General features: G+C 53.8%; 1 protein-coding gene across 3 annotated transcripts in view; it reads right to left on the minus strand.

Moving 5' to 3' along the window:
- RAB11FIP4 (RAB11 family interacting protein 4) overlaps positions 1-26,165 on the minus strand; it is a 117,336-nt gene extending 91,171 nt beyond the window's left edge. The window contains exon 1 of one of the 3 annotated variants that reach the window (XM_070226398.1): positions 25,935-26,165. Coding sequence is in view for 1 of the 3 variants with exons in the window: in XM_023653052.2 (XP_023508820.1) it covers positions 25,284-25,442 (159 nt within the window). In the remaining 2 variants the exon portion in view is untranslated. Of the gene's footprint in view, positions 1-3,586; positions 3,707-25,283; positions 25,528-25,934 lie in introns of those variants that run through there. The other 2 variants (XM_023653052.2, XM_070226399.1) reach the window with 2 other exon arrangements.
- Positions 26,166-26,887: the final 722 nt, after the last annotated feature.

The raw sequence follows: 26,887 nt of genomic DNA on the forward strand, positions 1-26,887 counted from the left end.
ATCCGTCGGTCAAAGGGGAAGTCTCAAAGGAAATTAAAAATATTTGAAATTAAATGAAAATAAAAACACAACATAAAATTCAAACCCAAAGCAAGAATAGGGAAAGAAATTATAAAGAGCAGAAATTTAAAAATTGAAAACAGAAAAACAGTACAGAAAAATCAATGAAACCCAAATATGGTTCCTTGAAAAGATTATATGGATGCACCTCTAGCCAAACTGACAAAGAAAGGAGAGAAGATACAAATTACCAATATCAGAAACAAAAGCAGATATCACTACGGTCTTACAGACTTTAAAAGGTTAAGTACAGAGGATTTTTAGGGCAGTGAAAACACTCTGTATGATATTGTAATGACGGATACATGTCATCATACATTTGTGCAAACATAGAATGTACAACACCAAGAGTGAAGCCTAATGTAAACTATGGACAGCGGGTGATCATGACGTGTCAATGTAGGTTCATCGTTGGTACAAAAGGTACCATTCTGGTGAGTGATGCTGATAATGGGAGAGGCTATGCATGTGTCAGGGAGGGGATATACGAAAAATCTCTGTACCTCCCTCTCAATTTTGTTGCAAACTTAAAACTGCTCTTAAAAAAAAGTCTTTTTTAAAAAAAGGTTAATAAGGGAACACTATAAACACCTCTCTGCACAAAATTTCTAAAACTTAGATGAAGTGGACCAATTCTTTGAAAGACACAAACTACCAAAGTTCACACAAGAAGGGATCATCTGAATTGTACCGTAACAACTAAAGAAATTAATTTCAGTTTAAATCTTTCCAAAAAAGAAAACTTCAGGTCCAAATTGTTTCACCAAACATTTACAATAGATACACGTAGATTTTACACATTCTCTTCCAGAAGATAGAAGAGAAGGGAGCACTTCTCAACTCATTTAATGAGGCTAGCATAACCCTGATGCTAAAGGAAGACAAAAGCAGTATAAGAAAACTACAGACCAATATCCTTCATAGGCATAGATGCAATGATCCTTAACAAAATATTGGAAAAAATATATACATATTATTTATTTATGAATAATTCAACATGGCCATGACCAAGTGGGATCATCCACCAACGCAGGTTCAACATTTGTAATCTAAAGATGACTAAAGAAGGGGCAGGCCCCATGGCATACTGGTTGAGTTTGGCACGCTCTGCTTCAGTGGCCCAAGTTCACGGGTTTGGATCCCAGGTACTGACCTACACCACTCATCAGCCACGCTGTGGCGGTATCCCACATATAAAGTGGAGGAAGACTGGCACAGATGTTAGCTCAGGGCTAATCTTCCTCAGCAAAAAAATAAATAAAGATGACTAAAGAAGAAAAACCACATGCTCATCTTCATAGAGACAGACAAAGCAACTGACAAAACTGAACATCCATTCATGATAAAAACTCTCAGCAAAGTCAGAATAGAAGAGAACTTCCTTATCCTTCCTTGTCTTAAAGAAATGAGAACAAATTCACATAAAAACACTGTACACAAATGTCTAAAACAGCATTATACACAATTGCCCAAACCTGGAACCACCCCAGTGTCCCCCGCTAGACGAGCGGACAGGTAACTATTCTGTTGAGGGCTGATACTCAACAATGTGGATGAACCTCAAAGGCCTTGTGCTGAGGGAAAGAAGCTAGTCTCAAAAGGTTACAAACAATCACTCCATCGATGTGGAAAAGGCAAAACTATGACAATAAAGAACAGGTCAGTGGTTGCCAAGGGTAAGGGGGAGAGAGAAGAGTTTGAACACAAAGGGGCAGCAGGAGGGAATTTTGGGGTGAACTGTCCTGTACCCCGATTGGGGTGATGGCTACAGGAATCTAGACAGATGTTAAAAATCATGGAATCACATGTCCCCTCTCCCCGCTAAAAAGTGAATATTACTGTATGTAAAGCGAAAATTTCTTTAAATCAAGGAAACTGCACGCACAAACTAGGATCTCTGGCTTTTCTTGAGGATTTGGCAACACTGGGCCCACGTCCTCTACCGCAGCAATGGGCCACAGCTGTGTTACCACGTGCTCTTTAGATGGGCATGTGCTCTCTCCCCAGTTCACCATGGTAACCCCCAAACCCCAAGCTCCCCACCTCTAGCCCCACCCAGGCTGTTTCCCTTTGTGGGGGATCAGAATTGGCCATCCCAAAATGTGTCTCTTTGGCTTGATTATTATTATTTTTTTGGTGAGGAGGATTGTTCCCAAGCTAACATCTGTGCCCATCTTCCTCTATTTTGTATGTGGGACGCTGCCACAGCATGGCTTGATGAGCAGTCTGTAGGTCCACGCCTGGGATCTGAATCCCGCAAACCCCAGGCTACTGAAGTGGAGCATGTGAACTTAACCACTTCACCACCAGGCTGGCCCACGGTTTGATTATTTTTAAAGACAAAAGATTGGAGGAAACTTTGACCTTCAACTACCTGCCTAAAAGAATTCAAGCTCGAAGGCCTTTCTGAGGACAGGCCATCACCATGGGTAACTCTGGGTGTGGCCCCTTTTCATCCAAGTTCTCTCTCTCAGGTCACGTTGTATATAGATGGCCCAGCAAACACTTGTTTATCCAACATCTGCTTTTCCATCTGCATGTGAATGTCCTTTCTTCCCTTTGAAGATCAAAACCACTACCCCCAACACCCTCCTTCATCCTGAGCTGAAGATGGTATTTAAGATGGTGGCTTTCGCCATTTTGGTGAGTTACTCAATTTTCCTGGGTTTCTCCCATGTATATGTGTTATTAAACTTTGTCTAATTTTCTCCTGTTATTCTGTCTCATGTCAATTTAATTCTTCGACCAGCCAGAAGGACCTCGAGGGGAGAGGAATAGTTCTTCCTCCCCGACACCTTCCTGGCCCCCGTGGACATCTGAGTGGCATGTCCTGCTACCCTAGGCAGAGACCAGGCTTGGCTGGGCACCTGAAGTTTCTAATCCTGCAAAAAAGAGTTCCAGGGCTTGGCTTGGGGAAGGGCAGAGTGAAAACTCCCCAACTTCAAAAAGCAGCTACAATGGAAGACGCACAGGTAAGGAGGGGAGAGGGGGGCCAACCAGGAGAACGGGAGTCAGGGTTCCTCAAGACTCCCATGGCAGGCCAGGAAGGGCCTTCAAGACGGCACCCGCTCGGTTCTGGCAGGAGCTGTTCAGCGCTGTGCTGTCCTCTGCTGCCCCAGACCAATGAAAGCTCCACCCCAAACATGGAGCCTCGATTGCCTCTGAAGAGACCCCTGGAGGAGGCGAGGCAGTTGCTAGAGGTGAAAGCCCTGTCCTAAGCTCCAGGGACACCTGTGGGGACATTAGGGTATGGAACATGGGATGGGGGCATCGTGCATCCCAGGACTAGCAGGACAGGCTTGTGCTGGCAGGGGGATGGTGGGGAAGGGCTCTGCAGGCAGCCAGAGGGAGCTGGGGAGGGGACAGGGACTCCAGCCAAGGCAAGTGGTCTGGGGTGGCAGGGGGCAAGGTGGGGAGGGGGAGGGCGGGTAGGAAGACGGGGTGTCATCAAGATGTGAGGCCAGAGAGAGAGGGCACAGAGGCTGAAGGAGAGCTTAGAAGCCATGCTGAGGTGGCTGCACTTTACCCTGAAGGTCTGGACTGCAGGTCTGGAGGCAGTGACAGCAGCGATACAGAACAATGACAAGTACGCCGCTGCCCCTAAAGAGCTCTCGGTGGTGTGGGCATCATCTTGAGCACTTCTCAAGTCTCACTCCTCCCGACAGCTCTGTGAAAGAGCTGGATCATTCCCACCTCACAGCACAAGACCCAGAATCCAGACTGCCCCCAGCTCTGTGAGCCCCTCCACTCACCACCCCGGGGGCCCCTGCCTCCCCAGGGGCTCAGGGCCACTTGCTCAGAGCTGGTTGTTTATCCACTTTCCCAGGCAGCCCAGCTGCCCTCAGGGCACACAATGGGCCCTGTATTCTGGAGCCCCCACCCCCAGTCCCGAGGGACAAAGGGCACAGAGGTGGAGGGGGAGACAGCCACTGGCCCTCTCCATTAACCCTCCAGAGGGGACAAGAGGAGAGAAGAGGGAAGTCAGGCAAGAGCTTCAGCAAAATGAGCTGGAGACAAGGGGCTCCACAGGGCGTCCTGCCAGTCCCACACCCTGGCCCAGCCGACCACCCCACCCTCCAGAAGCCTGCTCCCCTCCCTGTGCAGGGCTGCCCCATGGACCCAGTCAGACTTGCCCTGAGTGGACCGCAGCTGGATGGGGAAGAGCATTGTTGTGGAAGGTGCCCCGAGGAGTCACGAGCCGAGGGCCCAGGGTCAGCCTCACGCTTTGTGGCACCCAGTGCAAAATGGACACGCCAAACCACTTGTTTGAAAGTTATTCAGAATTTCAGGATGGTGACTGTAGAGCATTAAACGCGTGTGACTGCACAGGTCACGTGCCAATAAAGCTGGATCTGCCTGAGCTTCAGCATGTACTCACGGTGTGACCTTGGGCAAGTACTGCTCCCTCTCTGGGCCTCAGTTTCCCTTTCTCTAATGTGCTCCTGAGAGGCTCACAGCACAACTGTGAGGATCAAATGAGACGACAGCTGAGTAAAGCACATCATGGACTGTTGTGCCACAGAAGTGTCCGTGCAAACAAGCATCAAGAGGGACGGCAGGACCTGCGGGAGGGCCTCAGCCCCGGCAGGAACAGGCAGAGGGAGGGTGTGGCTGCATGTGGCCACGGGCGTGGAGGTGATCAAGTCGGGTGGGCTCCAAGCCCCTTTGTGAGTCTCAGCGATGCTGTGTTGCCTTGGCCCTCAGTCCAGTCCCAGTTCTGCCATCAGTGGCCTCACTGAGTGGTCTTGGGGAGACCCTTCTCCTCTCCAGGCCTCGGTGTCCCCATTTGGAAAAGAGGGCATCGGATGACATTAACACTGAAGGTCTCTTCCAGCTCTGAAGTCTGTCTGATTGTAATGTTCTCCCAGGGATGTCTGGGCTGGGCACGGGGTTGGGAGGAGGAGGAGAAAGAAACCAGGGTAGAGAAACAGACGGCAGTAAAGGGCTGGGAGGCAAATGGCCATCCAACATGGCTTCACTAGACCAGGGAGATAAATGGCTTGGGGACTCTGAAGTGTGACCTGGGCTCAACCTGTCCAAGCCTTTTACTTTCTCACTTCTATAAAGCCAAGAAATAACGACATGGACTGAAGCAAATCCTGCTGGTCACCACGAAGCTGCCCCGCCCCTCTCCTCCTTCCATGTTGGGTAGCCCGGATATGGCTGAGACGCCCACCTCCTATTGGACCAGGTGCCTCAGGGCACCTCAGCCCCAGGGCCTGAGTCCTGATTGGCCCAAGCCAGTCAGGTGGGCTCATCCCCCTTGCCAGCGATTGGTTTAGGCAAAAGCATGCTGTACATTTCTGGCCAATGAGACATGAGAAAACATTTGCAGGAGTCTTCTCCGCAGGGAGAGGTTTTCTCTGATGATGGGGAAAAAAAGACAACCCACAGGAAGCGCTGGCCGCCCTTCTTGCCCTCCTGGGGAGCGCACACCGTCCTGGGCCTACATGGGGAAGCTGAAGGGAAGGCCCTGGTCCTGGAGGATGCCTCTGAGTCCCTGAAGGAAGCAGCCCTGGGAAACCGCCCTAACTTGGGCCCGCGTGTTATCAGAAAGAATACCTTTGCCTCAGCATTGAAACCATTTTGTGTTGGTGGCTGGCCCCTACCTGAGGAAGGACCCCTCCTCCAGGAGCTGCAGGGGTAAAAGGCGCTGGTGGGAGGGGGCTCCGTGAGCGAAGGTGCTCAGTGCACCATGGAGAGGGGCCGTGTGGCTGTGGGGCATCTCCAGGAGGGCCAGTCACTCGGTACCCAGGTCACCATCTCCTGGGCTGGAAATGCCTTTGAGATCCCCAGTGTGTCCCAGCCACCAAGTGCCCCCTCATTCACAGCCTGGCCACTGTTGAGTCCCTTAGGCCACCCAAGAGGGCCTTTTTTGGTGTCTGAATAGGAATGAAAGGGACAGAAGCCTGGGTGGTCTCTGAGGTGGACTGGCCAATGCATCCGTCCATCCATCTGTCCATTCCTTCAGCAAACGTCCCCTCCGCTCCTCAGCCAGACTCTGCCCTGTGGGAGACAGACTAGCTCCCAGGAAGCTCCCAGGGAAGGAACAGATGTCCTGCCACATTTCTGAGTGAACTAAAAACAGCCTAAGGAACAGCATGTAAGTGTGTGGATCACTGTTAACACCACCACGTGTCCAGGGGCAGTAGGATGTCACCTCCAGGCTCCGGAAGTGGACAGAGCTGGGCTCGAATCCCACCTCCTCCATTTACCAGCTGTGTGACCACGGGTGACTGGCTCAACCTCTCTGAGCAATAGTGTCTGCCTCACGGAGTGTTAGGGTTTAAAGGGAAGGACATCAAGACTTAGCCTGGAAGCTGGCACAGAGCAAACTCATTTATCTGGATAGGCGAGCACTTTTATAGGCAGACCATGCCTGGAAGCTGGCCGTGAAGCTGTTCAGACAGATCACCTCTGTATCATGGGACTGCAGAATGGACCTCAGCAGTGGGGGGATGGTGATTTTGGGGGTGCCAGCTGAGAAAGGCAGGGAGGAGGGAGAGAGCAGCTGAGGTCATGGGTTTGGGGACCACCCACTGCCCCGTGTGGCTGGAGGGCAGGGGGATGCTAAATGTGGGGGACCCACAGGGAGGGGACCCATTGGACTCTCCCCTCTGGTGGGTGGGGGTTTAGTAGGGCCTGACGAAGCAGGTTTGCAGCTTGGAAGGTGCCCAAAGCTCTCGGTGCCCAGTGGAGGGAGACGGGAGGCTGGTGACGAGGCCACCACAGTCCAGAAGAGGAGGCCATGCTGGCCGGGTCTGCGTGCAGGAAGGAGAGGGGGACCAGGGGCAGGGCTTGCTGGATCTGAGGCAGGGGTGAGGTGCAGGGAGGGAGGGGGCCTGGGTGACGATGGGGACAGTCCCTGGGTGGACACCCTGGAGGAAGGCGAGCGCAGGGCGAAGGGGTCAGGGGCTGAGTTCAGGGTGAGGAGCCGAGGGACATCGGGAGGATTTTAGTTGGCTGGGGATAACTCTCCAGGGTCATTCCCTGACCAGCAATCCGGGTCCCTGGGTGTCTCAGATACAGGGCCCCCTGGGCAGGCCTGGTGGCTACCAAGAAAAGGGTCCCCTCCATTTGTTCTAGCTAACGACATCGACCTGTCTCCAAGGGTGGCAGCTCTGACTCCTCCCCATGGTGGCAGACGCAGGGAGCTCCTCGGGGATGGGGGATGGGGGTGGCCACCTGGCCGAGCATGAGGAGAAGGTTCTGACTTGATGGCTTCAGTGACCGGGACTCAGAGAAGGCCGCAAGTCAGGACAGAGTCCCCCAGGGGTGCCCTCAGTCGCCCAGCCAACACCAGGTCCCCCAGGGCCCACTGTGGGCAGGTCCAGCACCAGCTGTGCTGTGAAGAAAAGGAGGAAACACATCTCTGTTCACTCCGTGGGATGGAGAAGATGCAGTGAATACCCACCTTGGGCTTCTGATGGACCCAACCAGAGCACCTCTGGCTTCAGAGGGCCTGTGAAACACCTGGACATCTTGTTTAAATGCAGGTTCTGATCCAGTAGGTCTGGGGCGGGGCCTGAGAGTCTGCATGTCTAACCGACTCCTGGACCTGCCAATGCTGCTGGTCCCTGGACCACACTGGGAGTGCCGAGGTTCTAGGTGACCTCTAAGGACATTTCCAAGACTCTGGAGCAGGAGTCCAAGAGGGAGTCTAATCTGTGTATGCCACTTGGAACTCTAGGTACCAGCGTGGCGAGGAGGGTTGGGAGTGGGCCCCAGGACAGGTGGGTTACTCTTTCCTAACGCAGGTGGGTGGTGAGGCCAATTCCACAGCAAAATGGAATCTGGGTGAGAGGTGGGCAGGTGAGGCATGTGGTCACCCCTAAAGATTGAGGACCCGTCAGTCCACAGCACTGCCTGCCCCAACCTGGGGAGGGGAGACCTCTGGTGGGATCTCCCTGGAGAAGCTGGCCGGCCCTCCGGCGGCCCTGACCCTGAGCGGTGGTGGTGGTGGGGGTAACGGGCATGAGGGGATGCCATGTCTTGCCCCAACTTCCTCTCTGCTGAAGGAGGCCCTGCTCTCCCAGTGGCTGGCCCCATGCAAACCCCTGGGGGAATCCTCAGGGACCAACTGCAGGGGGAAGGGAGGGCCTCGAGTCCATTTGTTCGAGGGAGCTCTTTGCACAGGCAAATTTCTTTTCCAGCCGGCCAAGCAGTAAAAAACAGAGGCAAGAGGCCTCATGTGATTTACGCCCTTGTTTATAATTTATACCTCTCCCCCAAAGAAAGAGGATTGGAAGTCTGGGGCGGAGGGAGGAGGACCCAATGTCAGGGGGTCCCTGGCACGTCCTGGGAGGGCCTTGCAGCACCAGGACACTAGGGCTGTGGTACCCACACACCCTCGCCTCATTTACCCTCATGCCGGCCCATGAAGGGAGGGCTCCTGGCTCAGGAGCGTCCGGGACAAGGAGGGGATCGCCCTGCGAGGGGGGAGGCCAGAGAGCCTGACCCAGCATTCTGATCTGGAGCCTCTGCGGCCTCTGGGCAGAGGGACGGGGAGCTCCCCAACCTGGTCATCCCAGCATGGGTCTGCTGAGTCTGGCAGCCAGCGTGGACGCTGGAATCTGCATTTCCAAAGGCCTCCCCCAGAGTCAGATGATGAGAGCTGGGAGGGGACTCCCAAGTGAGCGGCTGGTGACCTCACACACAGGGACCTACCCCAGGCCTGGGCGTTGAGCCTGGCACGTGCCCTCTGAGGCTGGCAGGAGGCAGTTACAAAGCTATGGGGAGAATATCCAGCAGCATCAGGGAATACAGAGGGCTTTGCCATCACCCCCTCCTGGGCAGACTCAACCCACAGTGCTCACAACCTCCCTAGGGGCATGATAGGTCCCTGTCAGCCCCCTTGCTGGGCTTAGAGCTCCTTGGAATAATAGTAATGGTGATGATGATGACAAGGATACAATAATCGACAACATAAGCAGTTATTATGAGCCAGGCGTTATTCTAAGAGCTTTACATGAGTTAATCCATCTACACTTCCCAAGACTTTGAAGTAGTTTCTATTACTACCCAATTCTCCAGATGAGGAAACTGAGGCACGGAGAGGTTAAGGACCTGCTAGGAACTGACGGAGCCAGGAATCAAACTCCTAGAGCCTGCACTCTTCTCTGCTGTGCGATGTGACCTTTGCAGTTCACTCTGTATCTGCAGTGGCAGCACAGTACCCGTCAGAGGGCAGGCGTGCACATGTTTCTCCATCCTCCTCCTCTGCCTCCTCCTCCATCATCCACACCTGGGGCCCCAAGGGTGGCAGCAGCAGGCACACCAGCCGCAGCTCCTAACCAGTGCCATACTTCCTCTTCTAAATGTCCCTAAAGCAACAGAGAGTCCATAAAAATACCACCCACCCATAAAGATGCACCCGGCACTGGGCTGAGTGCTTCCACTCATCCTTTCACCCCACGCTCACAATAACCCTATGAGGACAGCATCACGGCATCCCCACATCCCACATGAGGCTCCGTGAGACCTATCCCAGGTCACAGAGCTAGCAAGTCGGAAGGCTGGGAGTTGACCTCTGACCTATCCAGCCCCAGAACCTGAGTCCTTGACCACAAAGCCCTCCTGCCCCCGCAAACCTTCATCAGGCAGCCTCGAGGGCTGGAGAGGGACTTGTGTACAAATCACACAATTTCAGGGTGGAGCTCAGAGTGAGCTGAAGCTCCTAGGTTCTGAACTGGTCCCCTTGGACTTCATTTATTCATTCACTCACTCAGTCATTCAAGTAACAATTACTGTGCTCTTGTTATGCACCACACCCTGGGCGAGGTGTTGGGGGCAGAGCGGTGCATGAACCCAGCTCCGTCCTCGCAGTCTGTTTCCCCAGAAAACCACAGAAATACTGTTCCTCCCTGCTCCCCCGGGGCAGGCTGGGAATGCAGAAGACTCATGGGACTGAGAAGCTGGATTGTCCCACATATCTATAGTTTCTCTCTGCCCAGCATCAGGGTGCCCCTCACCTGGAAGGTGCGCCCTGGCTCGCCTTTGGGGAACTACGCCTCCGCATTCTGGGTAGTTTGGGTGGCCCACCTCTGGGGATGGACACCTGACCAGGGGCATCTGCCGGTCAGAGATTCCCCTGTTCCAGGCATAATTCTTTGCATCAACTGGGAAAACAGCAAACATCATTAAAACATTTAATAGACGTTGGGAAGACATTTGGTACAATTTATCATCTGGTCTTGAATAACTAACAAAGGGAAAATGGGGCGGGGCTGGTCTTTATCAACATGCTAAAGACTATAAACCTAAACCCAGGGAGCAACATCATACTTAATGGTGGTAAGCGACAGTCACTCTTTTTAAAAAAAATAAGAAGAAAAGGATGATGGGGTCCTGCTTCTGCCAGCCCCACCAACCCTCATACCCACCAGCTCCACCAGCTAGTCCAAGACCAGAGCAGCGGGCAGGGAACAACCTCCACCCACCAGCTGTTTCTGGCTGCCCAAGACCAGCTCTGTGGTCATCTGTGCTCAGCCGGTTTCAGCCTGTCCCTCCCCGAGGCTGGGCTGCTTCTGGTTGGTTTTCCTGCCTTTGGAGGCTGGAGTCGTCCCCTGATCCGCAGTCAGGACACCTGACTACCTCTTGCCAGCCCTTTCCCTCTACATTAGACCATGTCCCATAGCAACCCCAGCCTCGGCCTCTCCAGGACTCACCACTGCGTCTGGGATGCTGTCTGTGAGACCAGCCAGGGCATCTGCAGCCCAGGCACCTCCCAGCCCGTTTTCCTTAACTTGCAACTGGACCACACGGCCAATGGGCCAACACACATCGCTCCCAAGCCCTCCTAAGTTAGGGTGACGTCTCCAGTGCCCACCGGTTCCAACCAGTTCTAGAAATGCTGGGGCCTCCCATCTCAGCTCATAAATATAGGAAAAGAAGGCATAATAAAATTATTACTTTTTGAAGAGGACATGACTGCTGACCTAGAAAAATCCAAAGAAATCAACCAGAAAATTACTGGAAGTAATAAATGAGTTCATACCAGTGGTGAGATATGAGATAAATTTACAAAAACCAATTGCATTCCTATATGCTAGTGACATGCAGCTTAGAAAAAAAATCAATGGGAAAAAAGTATTTCATCCTCAGTAGTAACAAAACACATTAAAGATTAATTTAGCCTAATTGTAAGACATTTATTTTTAATGCTAATAGTTGGCTCCTATTGGGAGAAGTATATAGTAATGATGGCAATACTCTCTAATTTAATAAGTTTAATGCAATACTAATTAAAGACCTTGAAAATGTGTTACATACTTAAAAAAATCCATAAATGGTGAAGAATAGCAGAGGCTTTTTTGTACGTAATGTAATGTAATGATGGTGACTTGTCTCAATTTTAAAATATAAAACAAAGCAAAAAAGTCTTTGAACATCAAAAAGGATAATGATGGTAATGGATTATAACACATGGGGAAGAAGAGAATTCATAAGTCCATAGTGATACTCAGAAAAGGGGAGGAGGAAAGGTCTTTACAGAACAACGTTCCAACTTCAGAAGGAATGAGACAATTAGAAAAATCACCATTTTTCAACCACCAATGTAATTTATGCAGGCAAGGAGCATCAACGGATGCTAAAGCCATTGTGTGAAAAGCTATGGGGGAAAGGAATATTTACCCTGTCTAAGGTACCACTCCACAGATCACTTGTTAATTACAAAGGGGGAATCACCATTATGCTGAAGAGATCAGGTGGATATGGCCTTAAGCAACTGATCAAACTTAGCATCACCAACAGGGACAAACTGACATCACGTGGCCCCTTACAGGATGCTCTGAGAAGTACGCACCATCACCTCTCTGCCAAAAATTCAAGGAAACAATCAGACATATTCAGATTATGGGACAGCCTACAGGACAACTGGCCCGGCCATGGCAGAAAAATCTCAATATTAGGAAAGCCCAGAAACACAGAGACAGTGCTAATTTCAAGGAGATGAAAGCCACGTACGACAAACCAGATGCAGTATGTGATCCCTGACTGGATCCTGGATCAAACAAAAGCAGCTAGGAAGGACGTTTTGAGGACACCTGGGGAATCTGAATATGGACTGAACAGTAGATGATGTCATTGCATTAATATGAAATCTTGGGGGTGATGGTGGTACTTGTTCAGGCAGGAGACTGTCTTTGTTCTTACACTTTGAAGTGGTTATGGGGAAAATGTCAAGATGTCTTCACCTACTTAAAATGCTCCTGCAAAACAAAACAAGACTAAAGGAGATAGACGAGAGCTGGTTAGATGATCAACGAGAGATGGAAACAAGAGTCAAAGACGGTAAATGTGCTCAGGGCGGGTCTGGGTGAAGAGTGTGGGGTGCGCATCCCACTCTTCTTTCAGCTTTTCTCTTGTAACATTTTCAAAATCAAGTGTGAGAAAAAAACAGAACTCTGATGGAATTCAGTTCTCATTTAGAAATAAATTCAAACGAACTTCATAATAAATTCCCAAAGGGTAAAAGTTAAATCTTCGTACAAATTGGGTGTTGTAAACAAAATAGCTTATTTATTCTTGCTAAAGATGGGAAATAAGTTCCTAACTACTATAGAAATGATAAATATAATTAGAAATAAGGCAGACACGATATAATTGAAGGGGAGAAGTATTCAAAGGTAGGAAAACATTTGAGTAATAAATGCGATCAACAAATAAAAAAGGAAAGCAACAGAGTAAGAAAAAAATGACAAACGGCACTGAAAAAATATAAAGAACCCATTTAAAAATATAAAGATCAAAATAAAAATTCCCCTCGATAAGTGCTCAGAAGAGATGGATACAAGAGTTTATGCAGAAGGAAATAAGAATAAATAGCAACATGAAAAAAAAGGCAAAGTTTCATTAGCAATTAAAAATGAAAATGTAAACAAGTCTGAAATCCTATTACACACCCATTAAACTGGCGGAAACAAACTGAAAATAATACTCAGCGTTGATGGGGATGTGAAGAAAGGGGCTCCCTCCTGCCTTGGGCAGATCTGCTCTTTGGTAAATCTGGTGGGCGGCAGAAGAGGGAAAGGGCAGGAGATACAAGGAGAAATAAATGACCATCGATGGCCCCAGAAAGAGTGGCCAGAAGCCCAAATGCCTCTGCCAAAGGAACAGGCAAACAGGCTCTCGATTCTACCCACTGAGTGTCCAGGATGTGGCAGCAGGTGTCTCTGGCAGTGCCCACTTGGGGCTCGGGGTTTGAGAAGCCCACACTAGGCCAGTCCTCTGGTTAGTTGCCAAGCGCCAGGCTGGGAACAGAGGCCAGGCAGGCTGGGACCCAGGGCACAGTCAGTGGCACTGAGTGAGGTCCAGCCTCACAGAGTGCAGGGGGAAGGCTTGGGGGTGCCCAGGACTCCTCCTCCACTCTGTGGGAGCATCATCTGGGAGCACCACTCCCTTTGGGTTACGCCCTGCCCGCACCAGCTCAGGGGCTGGGCCCTGCAGAGGCTGCTGGGGACCCAGGGGTTGACCAGCCAGCCCAGGTATCCCTACAGGTGGGCCGGGCTCAGCGAGCTCGCCAGGCAGAATGCAACACTGTGGAGAGATTAATAGTGGCTGGCGCGAGGACCAACTCTGGGACCAGGTTTAAGCAGAGAGGTGACATGGCGCTGTCTGGCACTCGGGCACAGGAAACAGCGTTAGGTGGAAAGGGGCCAAAACAGCTCATAGGCACTGGTCACAGCCACACGTCGGTCACCGCCAAGGACAGGACATGGATTTTAAGGTCTAGAAACACAGTTTACTGCTGGTTTGCTTTCTTGTCCTATAAAGTCGTTTAAATTTATAAACAGACAACAATATTTGGAACTTTTTTGTTTTTAAAATAAAGAGCAGCTGCCCTCAGGAGGCTTCCCAAAAGTGAGTGCAGGCCTGTGAGCCACATGAGCTGTGGAGGCATGTGACCGTCCTTGAGCTGGCAGGCACCCTCCCCTGGGCTCGGGCCCCATCACCCAGTCACCTAAGTGGGGTCACGGGAGACTCAGGAAATGTGTCTTCACAGACTGTGAAGTCCTGTAGACGGCCTGGAAGCCGCTCTCTGACCCTCCCTTCTCTCCATCAGGTTGAACACCCTTCTCCGTGCCCCTGGACTGGGGCAGTGGCCTCGCACCTTGGCCTCCTGTCCCCCAGCCCCAAACTACTTCCCGATGGCTTTGTCTAAAACGCGACAGAGCCATGTCACCCCTCTGCTTCAACCTTCGGGATAAAATCCAGCCTGTCCTCTCCAGCTGGCCTCCACCGGCCTCGTCGCCCCGCCCCTCTCTGCCCTGGCCTCCCTCCTGCTGGGCACGGCCATCCTTCCCTTCCGCCCTGGTGGACTCTGCTCAAGGCTCAGGCCCTGGAATCATCTCTGGGAGACTTTCCCACCTCTGGGCAGAGGGCATCTGCTGTCTTCACCCCCCAACCACACCTGGCCAGGCCTCCCGCCCCGCCCTTCTCAGGGGTTAACCAAGATTTCTAACTTAGAACGCCACCTCACAGTGGGGAGCTCCCTCAGGGAAGGAATCCTCGCACGCTCATCACTGCATCCTCTACCACCAAACCTGACAGAGCAGATGCTCAAAAAGATCGGTGAGAATGAAAATGGACAGCCCACCCAGAAAACCTAGAGTCAGTGGTAATGGCCATGTTAACAGACACTTATGCACTTACTATGTGTCACACATGGCATTAAGGGCTTAACACACGTTGCTAATATTACCTGCACTTTACAGATTAGGAGACTGAGGAACAGAGAGGTTAAGTAACTTCTCAGAGTCACACAGCTAGAAAGTGGCAGAGCCGGGTCTCAAACCAGGTGTGCCTGATGCCAGGGCCCCAGCTCCCAACCACTTCTCTATGGCACAGAGAGAAAGTTAAAGCTGGCCTGGCCTGAACTGAGACTCTGGAGGGAGGTGAAGGGGACGGGGAGAATGAGGGGTCAAGGCCAGCTGGGGCCACAGGGACTCCGCGGCTGAGAAGGGCCTGCAGCTCCAGCCAAGAAGATGGAGGAGCCTGAAGAATGTGGACAGGGCACTGGCGGAGTGTCCAGTTGGAGAGTCCAGCCTCTGCCCCTGCCCTAGAGGCCCAGGACTGCGGAGAATCACGAAGCGCTCCTGGCAGGAAAACAGAGCAGCCAGAGAAATGCACGCCTCCTGGGGCGCTTTTACCACCACTTGAACAGGAAGTGGTAGAGATGCATAATTCAGGGCTCGGTTGCAGGCAGCTTCTCTCTGCTCCAACATCTCAGCTCCTGCTGGCACCTGCTGCCTTCCACAGCAGCCATCTTCCCGGCTCGCACAGCGCTGGGGAGCCCGGCCTGCAGACCCATCCAGGGCCCCTGGCAGTGCCTGCCTGCTGGCCCTGCAGATTATAAACCTCCTAATTACGGCTCCTGCCAGCAGCTGCTCCATCCTCGAACCTAGACCACCCCAGATTGAGAAAGCCAGGTGATGCCTCGGATTTGAGGTTTCTCCAATGTCAAATTTCTGGAACTCAGATCTGATCTTTCTCCCCGTCCCCTGACTCTCAAAGAACCTGGGACTCCTGATGGCAGGCAGCTAAGGAGGCAGCTTTAGGACCAGACAGACCTGGGTTCGTGTCCCAGCTCCTCCACTGATGATGGGAACCTGGACAACTCACTTCATCTCTCGGATTCTCAGGGTTGTTGTGAGGAGGAAAGGGAAAGAGAAATACGAAGGCAGACAGCACGAATCGTTCCCTCATCCCCTCTGGCCACAGAAGGTCACCAGTGGCTGCGGGAGAAACTTTGGCCATTGCCCAGGGGAGGCCCACGCCTGGAAAAGTCCCAGGTAGACGAAATGGATGGGAGGGGCTCTCCTAGGATTGCGAGCAGCAGGGATGCAGCACGGGTCCTGGAGAAGGTGGGCTGAAGAAATGACGCCAACAGGCACCGCGCTATGTCTTCATACGTTATCTCCGATCCTCAAACCAGTCCCACACATAGGGGTGATGACGTCCATTTCACAGATAAGGAAACTGAGGTCCATCCATCAGAATAAGCACCTTGTAGATAATCTGGGCTTTCACTTCTTTCAGTAAGGCTTCAGCCCTTGCCAGACCCAATGGCACATGCGGGAAGTGAGAAGTCATAAAAACAGCTAACTCCAATGAGGGTGGGCAGGTGCTGGGGTTGCTGCCCATCCAAAACTCACCTGAGCCAGCCACACAGTCCCAGCTCCTGAGCCCCCCACGGGGTTACCATCTGACTCCTGCTCCAGCCTGGGCTCTCCCCCTCCTGCCCTTCCTGTGCCTTCACCACATAGAGCTACTTGTCACTTCCTGAAAATGGCAGTCCCCACCCCTGGATCTGTGCTTAGGCCTTGTGCATGGTAGATACTCAGTAAATGCTGGGTGGTGGATGGATAGATAGGGAGGCTGGGGAGGCTGGTGGAAGGATGGGTGAACAGATGGATGGACAAATGGATGGATGGGTAATGAATGGATGAGTAGACGGGTCAATGGATGGGTTGATGGGTGGTTGGGCAGGTAGATAGATGACTGGGTTGTTGGGTGGGTGGGTGGATGGATGGATGAGCAGTAGATGGTTGGATGGAAGGGATGATGAACAGGTAGATGGATGGATAACTGGATGTGTAAATGGACGCATTGTTGAGTGGGCAGGCGGGTAGCTGAATGGATAGGTAGAGGAAAGATGAGCAGCAGATGGAGTTCCAGGAGACAGACTTTAGCTCATTGTATGAAAAAGAGCTCAGCCAGAGCCTTGTCAATACGTAATGGCCTTGCCTTGGGAGGCAGGGAGTCCCCATCTCTTGGCAGGGCTGTTCTGGGGTGACGCAAGCACTGAATGGGCCTCTCCTCCCCTTTTGGTTTTTGTTTTGGGGTAAATCAGCCCTCTGTCTACCCTGTCCAGGTACTGGCCTTAGGCTGGGATCTCCCTGGTGACAGAGCCCACTACAGGCCCATGTGCAATCAGTAAATGCTTTTGGAGGAAGCCGGCAATCTTCTCTGAGTTTTGTGCCACAGCAAGTGAGACGTGGGTTGGCCTCAAGGTCTCAGGTCTAAAGGGACCTTAGAGATCCTGAGAGACATAGTTTGGGCTCTGGCTACCAGGAGGCCCACTCTCCTCTTGGATCACCGGTACACAAACTTCTGGATTCTGAGCTGTTTTCTTCCTCTTGTCCCCAAGAGCATTCATCTGTGACAATGGGTCCCTCCACAGTGACCCTAGGGGTGGCAGTTTGCAGGGAGTTGGTGGCCCTAAGCTATGACTCCTGGTGGGTCCTCCAAGGATGAGAAGATGCTAGGAGAGGGGAGACAGTGAGGGGTAGAAGGGTGCAAAGAGTCCAAGTCTAATTGGGGGGTGGCTCCAATCGGGAGCCCCTGGAGGGGGCTAGCGGTCACGTCAAGAGCACGTTTGAGCCATTAGTTTAGCTCGAGCCAGTTGTTGCTCTATGCCAGGAGGAGGCAAGGGCAGTGCTCAGCCCGAGGCCAGGCAGATGCACAGTCAGCACCCTAGTGGGTACACGGGCGTCTTGAGATGTCTTCCGGCCTGGAAGATGAGATGCCCCTAACCAGGCCAGCTGAGTCCCTGGCCCCCCACCCCTGAGCCTGGCTTTTAAAGGGGCCGAATCACACCTTCATCAGGTTCTGTTTTTCCCTCATGTAAACTTCTCTGTCATGGGCAGTGAGACCTAAGGGCCAGGGGAGAAGAAAGGGGAGAAAGAGCCCAGGGTCTGATAGGAGGAGCAGGGCTGGGGTGCATTCCCTGGATATTTCTATCCACTGCTGGCTCCACATCTCCACTCAGGCGCCAGTTGCATCTCAGGTTCGCAGGCCAACATGGAACTCCTCACTCCTCCCCAACCCTCCTCCTGCCTCCGTCTTCCCCATCCAGCAAACAGCAGCCTCCAAATTCTCCAACGCTCTCCTTCTGTCATACCCCGCTTCCAATGGGCTCCATTACCCAAATCCAGCCACTTCTCCACTGCTTCTCCCCTGCTCCTGCCTCAGCATCTCTCACCTGGACGAGACGACAGCTCCCCACCGCTCTCTGCTTCCCCCTGCCCATTCCCCCGCCCATCCTCCCCCATTCCCCCACCCATTGCCCTGCCCTTTCCCTTCACTCCTCTCTGTGCCTCTAACCCCCAGGCCTCCTCCTGCCTCTGCCTGGATCAGTCGCCCCCAGATATCTGCGAGGTGCAGCCCCCACTTCAATCCAGGCTCCACCTGAACGTCCATCCATGACAGGAGAGGCCTTTCACGGTCATTCTAAGGGCAAAAATCTTCCACCGGTTTCTCTTTCAGTACTTTATGTTTCTTCCTAGGACCTAACACCACCCAATAGTAATTGTGACTCCCTTTTTCAGCCCTCTGCCCCCTTCCATCCCCTACCATCAGAATGTAAGCACCAGGTCACTCCTTTTCCCAGTGCCTGGAAGGAAGAGTTCCGGCAAATAGTAGGTATAAAGGTGTTAATGGAAAAAAAATTTTAATCCTAGAATGTATTAAGGCAAGCACCAAACGCAAAAGGTATTTCCATTAAGACTACTCTATAAAAATTTCAGGGCACTCACCCCATCACGTCGGGGACAGCAGCTAACCCGGGCATGACATTCACTGTTTCCAGGCCAGCGGGCATTTTCCCCTCCATCTCACCCTGGGTCTGGTTCGCCCTGCTCTGACTGTCAATCCCAGCCAGCTGTCAGCCTCTCCTGCGTGCGCTTGACCTGGTGGGACTGCTCAGGGCCTGCGGTGGGGACAACGGCTGGATGGGACAAAGGGGCTGCTGCAGCAGGAGGTGAAGGAGGCCCCCCACACACACTCACTCCAGAGCTGGCGCAGAAACCCCCTCTCAACCCCATGCAAATGGACCTGTGAACATGGGCATTCCTGTTCACACCGAGTGGCACGGAGTGGGGCACCTGTGTGGGACCCATCAGGCACTCGGCCGCTGCAGCAGCCCCAGATCTGCACTGCCCTCCTGAGCTGGGTTGGCCAGTGCAGATGGTGGGGGAGCCCCGGCCCGGGGAAGGAGAAGCGGTCTCTCAGCCATCCACCCCCCAACCCCCAGGGTCCTGGGAGGCAGGCGGGAATCCTCGGTCAGCACCTCTCCTAGCTCTTCCTCTGGAGCCAACAGCCGCAGGCAAGGTGCTCCTCTCCCTGGCCTGCTCCCAGCCCCACCCCCATCTCCTTTCTCCTTCTGTGCTTCTTTGGTTCTCTTCCTGGTGCTGGGGAAAGTTCCTGAGCCTCAGAGTCGGGCCAGGTCTGAAAGCCACTCTGCCTGCCCAGCCTGGTGCCCCTGGGCCCTTGGGCACCCACCTGTAAAGGCGGTAAGTTTGACTTCACGGGGTGAATGCCCGGCACCCAAGGGGATCGCAGTCTATGCTTGGAGATTCTCCACCCACTGAAACCCCTCCGGGCGTGTCTTGCTGTTTGGAAGGCCGGATTCTACCCCCGATTCAGATCTCAACAAGGGCGGCACGGACACAACCGCCCCCCACCAAGCCCTCCACAGCCTGGGGCTTCTTCCTTCTCTAGAACCCAGTGCCTTGAGAACAAAGCTATAACCACAGAGGTTTGGCTACATAAATTCATCAAGAATGTCTGACAAGATGCACCAGTCCCCGTGAGCTTTCTTCACACACCCCTCCTCCCAGCACAGCCAAACCACGGTGCAGGCACGCAGAGGCCCAAGGGCACTGGGTGTCCCAACTGGGGCTCCCCACCCCCTCCAGAGCTTGCTGCCATGTGCTCACTCTCTCTGAGGGGACCACAGCATCAGTCCCAGCTTCCACAGTGACCTCCAACCCCAGCTCAGGGCTGCACCCAGAAACACAGGAAAGAACAGTGTCTTTGTGCCCACTCCCGTCCTGCTCCCCACTCAGGGGTCGCAGGCACCCCCCCGCCCCTTTCCTGCCAGATTCGCAGAACCTGGGCCCTCTTTCTCTTTTGCCAGCTCTGTCGTCTGTAGCACGTCCCCTTTAGAGTGGGGCACATAGAGGGGGCCTGTTCTCCAAAAGAGCCTTCAATTCGACCATTCAGGAGACACTTACTGGAGCTTTGCAGGCCTTCCTGGCCCTGCCAATTCTGCCCGCCTCTGCCACTACCTGAGTCAGGATGCTCTTCCTCTCTGCCCAGGCGTCACAGTCCCCTCCCGGATCAGCCTCTTTCTCGAACACACATCCCATCTCGCTGCCTGGATCTTCCCACCGTCTACAGAGAACGGGTGAACCTCTCCTCATCTGGCTCTGCCTCCCCTTGAGTGTCTCCTCCTGTCACCTGCCCACCTCCCGAGCTCCAGCCACAGATGTGGGGCACACAGCTGCTTCTTCTCCAGTATCTAATCCCCCCTCCTTCTGAGCAGAACCCAGCTTGAGTTCAGGGTTCTCGTGCCCCTGGCAGCCCAGGATCTTAGAGGTGGACCCCAGCCCCAGGGCTTGCCCCTGACTAGGCTCGGTCCATCCTAGCACCTCAAGCCCTTTGCCAGTTCAGACACCCAGGCAGTGCCACATCTCCCTCGTGATACCCATTAGTCCAGAGGGGACATGGGGACTAAGAGAGGCCAGTTGAGACCCTTATTTCATCTCCTGCTCAATGTGAACAAGGAGGCACGGTGCCCCAGTTGCTTGTGGCCATATCCAGGGGCAGCCACAAAGAAGGGAAAATGATAGACTAGTCACAGGTTAACTAAAGCTGAGTCACCTCCCCCAAATAACCAACAACACCCTTTTGGATGTTGGTGTGGAGCGCCATCCAGGCAGGAGGACAAGCCCACTGCCCAGAGGAGACGGTGCTATGTGAATGGACGGCAGAGACCACTCAGCTACTTCTGTTTCCATTTTTCTAGCAACAAGAATGCTCTTCAGATTGGAAAAGGGAGAAGAATACATAACAGGGAATGTGGCCCAAGATCTCTCTGGCTGCTTTCAGCGTCTTCCATTCCTAGACTGCTGATGGATGCAAGAGGGGCTGGAAGTCCAGAGCTGGACGAGGAGGGCGGGTTGAGGACACCAGAGACTGGCTGCAGATCTTGACCGAAACCCCCAGGAAACCCCCAGCCCAGAACAGCCTCTCAAGGATGCTTGCAAGTGTTTAAAAAATAACAGGAGTGGCAGCAATTCTGACAGTGTGCCTACTGTGTGCAGATACCGGACTAAGCACTTCACAGGCAGTAACTGACTCAAGCCCCACGATCACCCTACGGAATGGGGACTATTATTACCCCCATTTTATGGATGAGTAAACAAAGGCCTAGAGAGAGTAGGAAAAAAAGCTAGACGCCAGAGTCAATCCGGGTTCAGGGCGCCGGGCCATCATATGACAAGGGTACCACCCCTGCAGTATCACAGACTTTCGGGGTCGGGCAGTGTTGCTTCACCTTCTTTCAAACACCAAGCTTTGTGTGTCTGACATCACTCATGTTTTCCTCAAACTGTCTTGTCTTCTCTTTTCTACTATGATTCCTAAGTCAATAAATTAGGGGACTATCGAGACTAACCTAATACACGTGCAACCTCGTTATTAACTAAAGTCCAGACTTGATTCAGACTTCCTTCGTTTTTACCGAACATCCTCTTCTTGTTCCAGGATCCCACCCAGGACACCACATCTCCTAAGGCTCAGCTTGTCTGTGACAGTTTCTCAGACTTTCCTGGGTTTTGATGACCTTGACAAATTTGAGGAGTCCTAATAAGGTGTTTCATAGACTGTCCCCCAGTTGGGATGTGTCTGGTGTTTTTCTCATGATGAGACTGGGTTATGGGTTTAGGAGGAAGATCATGGAGGTGAAGTGCCCTTCTCGTCACATCATATCAAGGGGACATGCTATCTACATGACTTATCACTGTGGACGCTGGCCCGGGTGACCTGGCTGAGGGGTGTCTGTCAGGCTCCCCCACTACAAAGGTGCTCTTTCTCCCTCTTCCCACACTGTGCCCTGCAGAAGGCACGCACTGTGCACATCTGACGCGGAGGGAGAGGAGCTGTGCCCCGCCTCCTTGATGGGGAAGTATCTAAATAAATTATTTGAATTTCTTCTGAACAGGAGATTCTCCTGTATTTATTTATTCATTCATTCAATTATGTATTGATATTTGTATGGCCTCAGCGATATTTATTTTCTACTTTGCAACCTAGCGTATTTTGATTTTTGCAAAGCATTTGAATCTGGTCCCCCTGGAATTCTGGGGGTAGTTGGTAAAATGTGGCTAACAGCTCTGAGAAGTTCACTGAACCTGATGGATGGTAAGGACCCCCCCCCCCGCCCCCACCCCCCAGAGCGGTTGGGAAATCAAGGTCTCTACCTGATTTTTAAACCAACGAAATAGAAACTGAGCACAGCATCTTGAAGGGATCCACACCTGTGGAAAGGACATCCCTATTTTATAATGCATATGTGAATGTGGTGTGTAGCGAGAAGGGAGGCAAAACGTATTTCTGTGGGGCTCAGTCATGAATACAGCGTGAGCAGACCGGCGGCAAGGCCCTGTCCGTGGTCCTGCCCTGGGTTCACAATCAGCCTTGCGGCTTCGGACAAAAAGCACCCGTTTCTCCAACCTACAGGCAGCACAGCATCTGAGAGTGACTGACGCAGAATTTCAAATTCTCTCAATTGTCTGGTACAGGGGACGAAATGAACACGAGGAAATGTAATAGCAATAAGGTCCAAGTAACAGGTTTAGAGTTAAGAAATTATTGACCCAGACAATGGGCCTCTCTCTTCAGTAAGTCAGGATCATTAAAATTTAAAAAAAAAAAAAAGAGCACTTTAGAATATAAGAGACCTAAGGGTCATGACAATAGGATGCATTGCACAGTTCTGAAGAGGAAGCTGGTTTAAACAAAACAGCAAAAAAAAAAAAAAAAAATAATGGACATTTTGGGACCAAATAAGGAAATCTGAATAAGGTCTGCATATTAAATGAGATGAGAATTTATTGACGCAGAAAAGTGCTGATCATCTACTGGAAAAAAATCAGGTTACAAAGTAGCATACACAGCATGATCTCATTTTATGGAGAAAATCTACATATAAGCAGACAAACAGCTCTGGAAGGATGTCACCAAGGTGTCACAGTGGGGTTCCCTGGGAGACGGGAACATAATACTTTATTTTTGCTTGTCCATATTTCTAATTTCCTGTAGTGCCTATAAACTGCTACTGTAATGATACACGATTTACATTTTAGGAAGAAAGAAATCGCTGACCCTCCTCCAAGAAGTTTTCTAAGGAAGATCCTGGGGGTTTCAGTGGCCAGAAACTTAATATGAGTGGAAAGAGTGGTGCACCACTCAAAAGGCTGGATCGGTGCTGGGGGTCTCCTGGTCCAACCCCTTGATCTATTACTAGGAAAACTGAGTCACACAATTAGTTGACGGCAGTCCCAGGGCCAGAAGCCAGAGGCTGGCCCCTGCTGGGTCATATGGAAACGGCCTGGGGCTTCAGGAACAGAGGGTATTTGGCCTGGAGAAGGGCAGATGGGAGGGTGCGGGTGGAAGGAGGGGAGGGGGCAGGAGCACTGTTTCCAAATATTCAAAGGCTGCCATGTGGAAGAGAGACCCACGTGAGTCCCTGTGCAGAACCCAATGACAAAGTGACAAGTAGGTTTGGCTCTAGAGTGTCTGAGGGAGAAGGTTCTAACAACAGGAGCTGTCCAGCTCGGGGACAAGGCGGTGAGACTTGCTGAGGGCTCAGGGCTGGGCAGACGGCTCGAAAGTCCCTCCCATAACCGAGGCTCCACGGTTCTGGAAGGTCAGGTCCCAGCTAGAGCCAGGCATCTTCTCCCCGCAGCCTGTGTCCTGACAGGAGGGAGCGCAGGCTCTCCCCACGCTGGGGGCTGCTCAGTCGGTCTCCAATGAGGGATGGGCTTGGCTGGCCTTTGGGGAAGGATAAGGATCATGGCGGCTGTAAGAAACGTCTTTGAGCAAAGCCCCACGGGGTGGGGTGGGGGGGCCAGGGCCTGGAGGAAGACTTGCTGGGCTCCAACGAGAAGTGCGGCAGTGAGTCCCCTGGGCTGGGGGACCCGAGTTCTCAAACTTGACACCTGCCTCCTCCTTGTCCACCTACTGCTCCAGGCACTCCCAGGTCCCAGCCATGCCCAGGTGCCATGGAGAGATGATTATCATCTTCCACTTGCAAGGTGACAGGGAGGCACGGATCCAACACAGCCATGCCCTGGCTTCTCCCATGTTCTGGAATGCTAGGCCCGAGCTGACCCAGGAACACAATGCCAGCCACTGCCCATTTGAGGCCTGTGGCCCATGCTCCCCATGCAGAGCCTGAGGCCTTAGGTGGCCTTGGAAACTCACTACTCAAGGCTTCTGTCCCCCGACCATCTCAGAGTGGGCAGTAGCATGAGGGTGGGGATGCTCTCCTGCCAGGTGGGTGCCTTGTCCTCCCCTCCAGACAGTCACCAGTCCCTGTGGCCCTGGCATGAGAGGACACTGATCTATAGGGATCTATGACCTTCCTCTGCCCACCCCACTGCCAGCACCTGGCTCTGACTCCAGCCCTGCTAACAACCAACATAACTCCTGCTTTGCCCCCATAGACGCGGGCCCACCACAGGAAACGCTGCTCAGCTGCCGTTCTGCAAGCTCGGTTCTGGCAGGCCTGACGCAGCCAACACGACCAGCTGCCAGCCAGGCCTGCCCCTCCGAGCCCGAACGGGGGTCACCAGGCGCTGGGCCGACAATCGAGGAGGGCTGCAGGCAGCCGCCTCCGTCTGTGATCCAGGCTGGGCAGGTGCCGGCAAGGAGGCGAGCTGCAGAGCGCCCGGGCTCGTCCTCTCCGCCCCTAGCTGGGCCCAGCGGGGCGCGCGCCTCCCCATCACGTCTCGGAATTCCGCGCACACAGACTCTGCGGCTTGGTCTCCGCAGGGTGGCAAGGGGTGGGGGGTCCTAAGGCCAGGTTCGGACCGCTCCTTCCTCGCAAACCCCAAGCGGGTTGTGGGTTGCAGAGCGGTCAGCCGGACCCGCACTGCGGGGAAGGGAAGGCGGCCACAGAGGCCACCCCGGGCGCCGCGTGATGCTCGCAGCACCGGCGCGAACGGTGCAAAGCGAGAGTCCCACAGGGCAGGGGATGCCCCGAGGCCCCAGGTCCTCAGTTCGGAGGGGTAAGGGGTTTGGCACACGCAGGATGCCTGCCGGGTGGAGCGGGCAGGTGCCTGGCAGGGAAGCTAGGAGAGGGGAGAGATGGGAGGCCCGGCTGGGGGGTGGGGATGGAGGCGCCGGGGATGGGGCGCGGGCGGCCCCCTTACCTCCTCGCCCTGGCCGAAGCGCAGTCCGAGCGCCGCGACGCGCTCCACGCGCAGGAGGCCGTCGGGGTCGCGGCCGCACACCTCGAACACCTCGCGCAGGCGGCGCACGGAGCGCAGCAGAGCCGCGGGGGCGCCCGCCCAGCCCGCGCCGCCCGCCATCCGCGCCGGCCGCCCTAGCCCGGGCCCCGCGCCGCCGCCGCCATCCCCGCCCGCGTGGGTCGGCGACGCGCAGCCTCCGCCCGCGGCGGCCGAGCCGTGTCAGCAGCGGCGCCGCAGCCCCGCGGCTCCGGGCGGGCGGGGCGGGCGCGCGGGGACGGGGCCGGGGCCGGCGGCGCGGAGGCTGCAGACAAAGGCGCCACGCTCCCCCGAGCCCCGCCGCCCCCGCCGCCGCCGCCGGCCCCCGCGCGCCGCCCCCGCCGCCCCTCCGCTGCCTCAGTTTCCCTCGGCGTCTCCGAGCTCGGCTCCTCCCCTGGAAAACCGGGAGGGCGGGTGCGCGACAATTGCCCGGAAATTCAGGGCTTCCCGAAGGCCCCGCCCCTCCTTTGGGGAATGGAGTTCTGAGCATTGAGCCTAGGGACCACCCGCGCCGGAGCCCCACAGCCTCTCCTCCCCACTCAGTCCCCTACCCCAGGGCCAACCCATCCCTCTTACCGTTTGTGGGTACCTAGCAGTACCGAGCGCTCAGTGTGTCCTAGGTGTTCCCTACATTGGCGTGTTCCATTGTAACATTCATCTTCGAGGAAGCTGAGACCCAGAGAGGTTGAAATACTTAGCCTAGGCCACAGAGCTTGTGAGAGGCAGCGCCAGGATTTCTGTCCAGTCTAAATCTGGATGGACCTAGACTCCCTACTCTTAATCTGCTCTGTGCTGCCTCGGAAGTACAGTCTCCAGGCTCAGGACCACACAGTCCTGCCAGACAGCACTCTGGGGCCAGCTCCGGGCTGGGGACAACAGGTGCAGAGAGGAGGAGCGGGGACCCTGGGACAGAGAGGTAAAGAGAAGCCCAGGGGCAGGAGGAAGGAAGAGCAAGTGCATCCCCCTAGGCTACCTGTTGCAGGGCCCAGGGACACCCAGGCCTGAGGCAGGTTCCCTCCTTCCCCTGGGTTCCCACTCTCACCTATGCCTGCAGCCCTGGGCCACACCCAGAGCTCAGGGCAGAACCCCAGCCCTGAGGACAGGCAGCAGCCTCCAGGCCTGGACCTGAGCCTCCCCCAAGTCGTGCTCACCTAAGCCTCCACCACAGCTCCTCATGCTGACACCCAGCCATGCTGGGGGCCCTGCAGGACCTGGCCTGACTCCCCTCTCCTCCCTCTGCCTTCTTGCTTGGCACACCAGGCCCTTGCAGCACCAGTTGCCCCCAGCTCAAATACAGGCCTCTGCTAAGCCCACCCCACTTATGCTTTCCACCTCACTTCAGAGGTTTCCTCCTCCAGGAAGCCTCCCCTGATGGCACTCGATCTTGACTGTTAGTCTGAGCTCTGGTCCCTTCCTCGAGATGCCTGCTTAGTCCTATAAGTCTCTGGGGAGGATGCCCATCTCCCCAGCCGTGCTGGGAAACCCTCCGGGGCAGGATGCATCTTACCTTCTAATCCCCGGTCTCCAGG

The sequence above is a fragment of the Equus caballus genome, chromosome 11 (assembly GCF_041296265.1).
Source record: "Equus caballus isolate H_3958 breed thoroughbred chromosome 11, TB-T2T, whole genome shotgun sequence".
NCBI classification, from domain to species: Eukaryota; Metazoa; Chordata; class Mammalia; order Perissodactyla; family Equidae; genus Equus; species Equus caballus.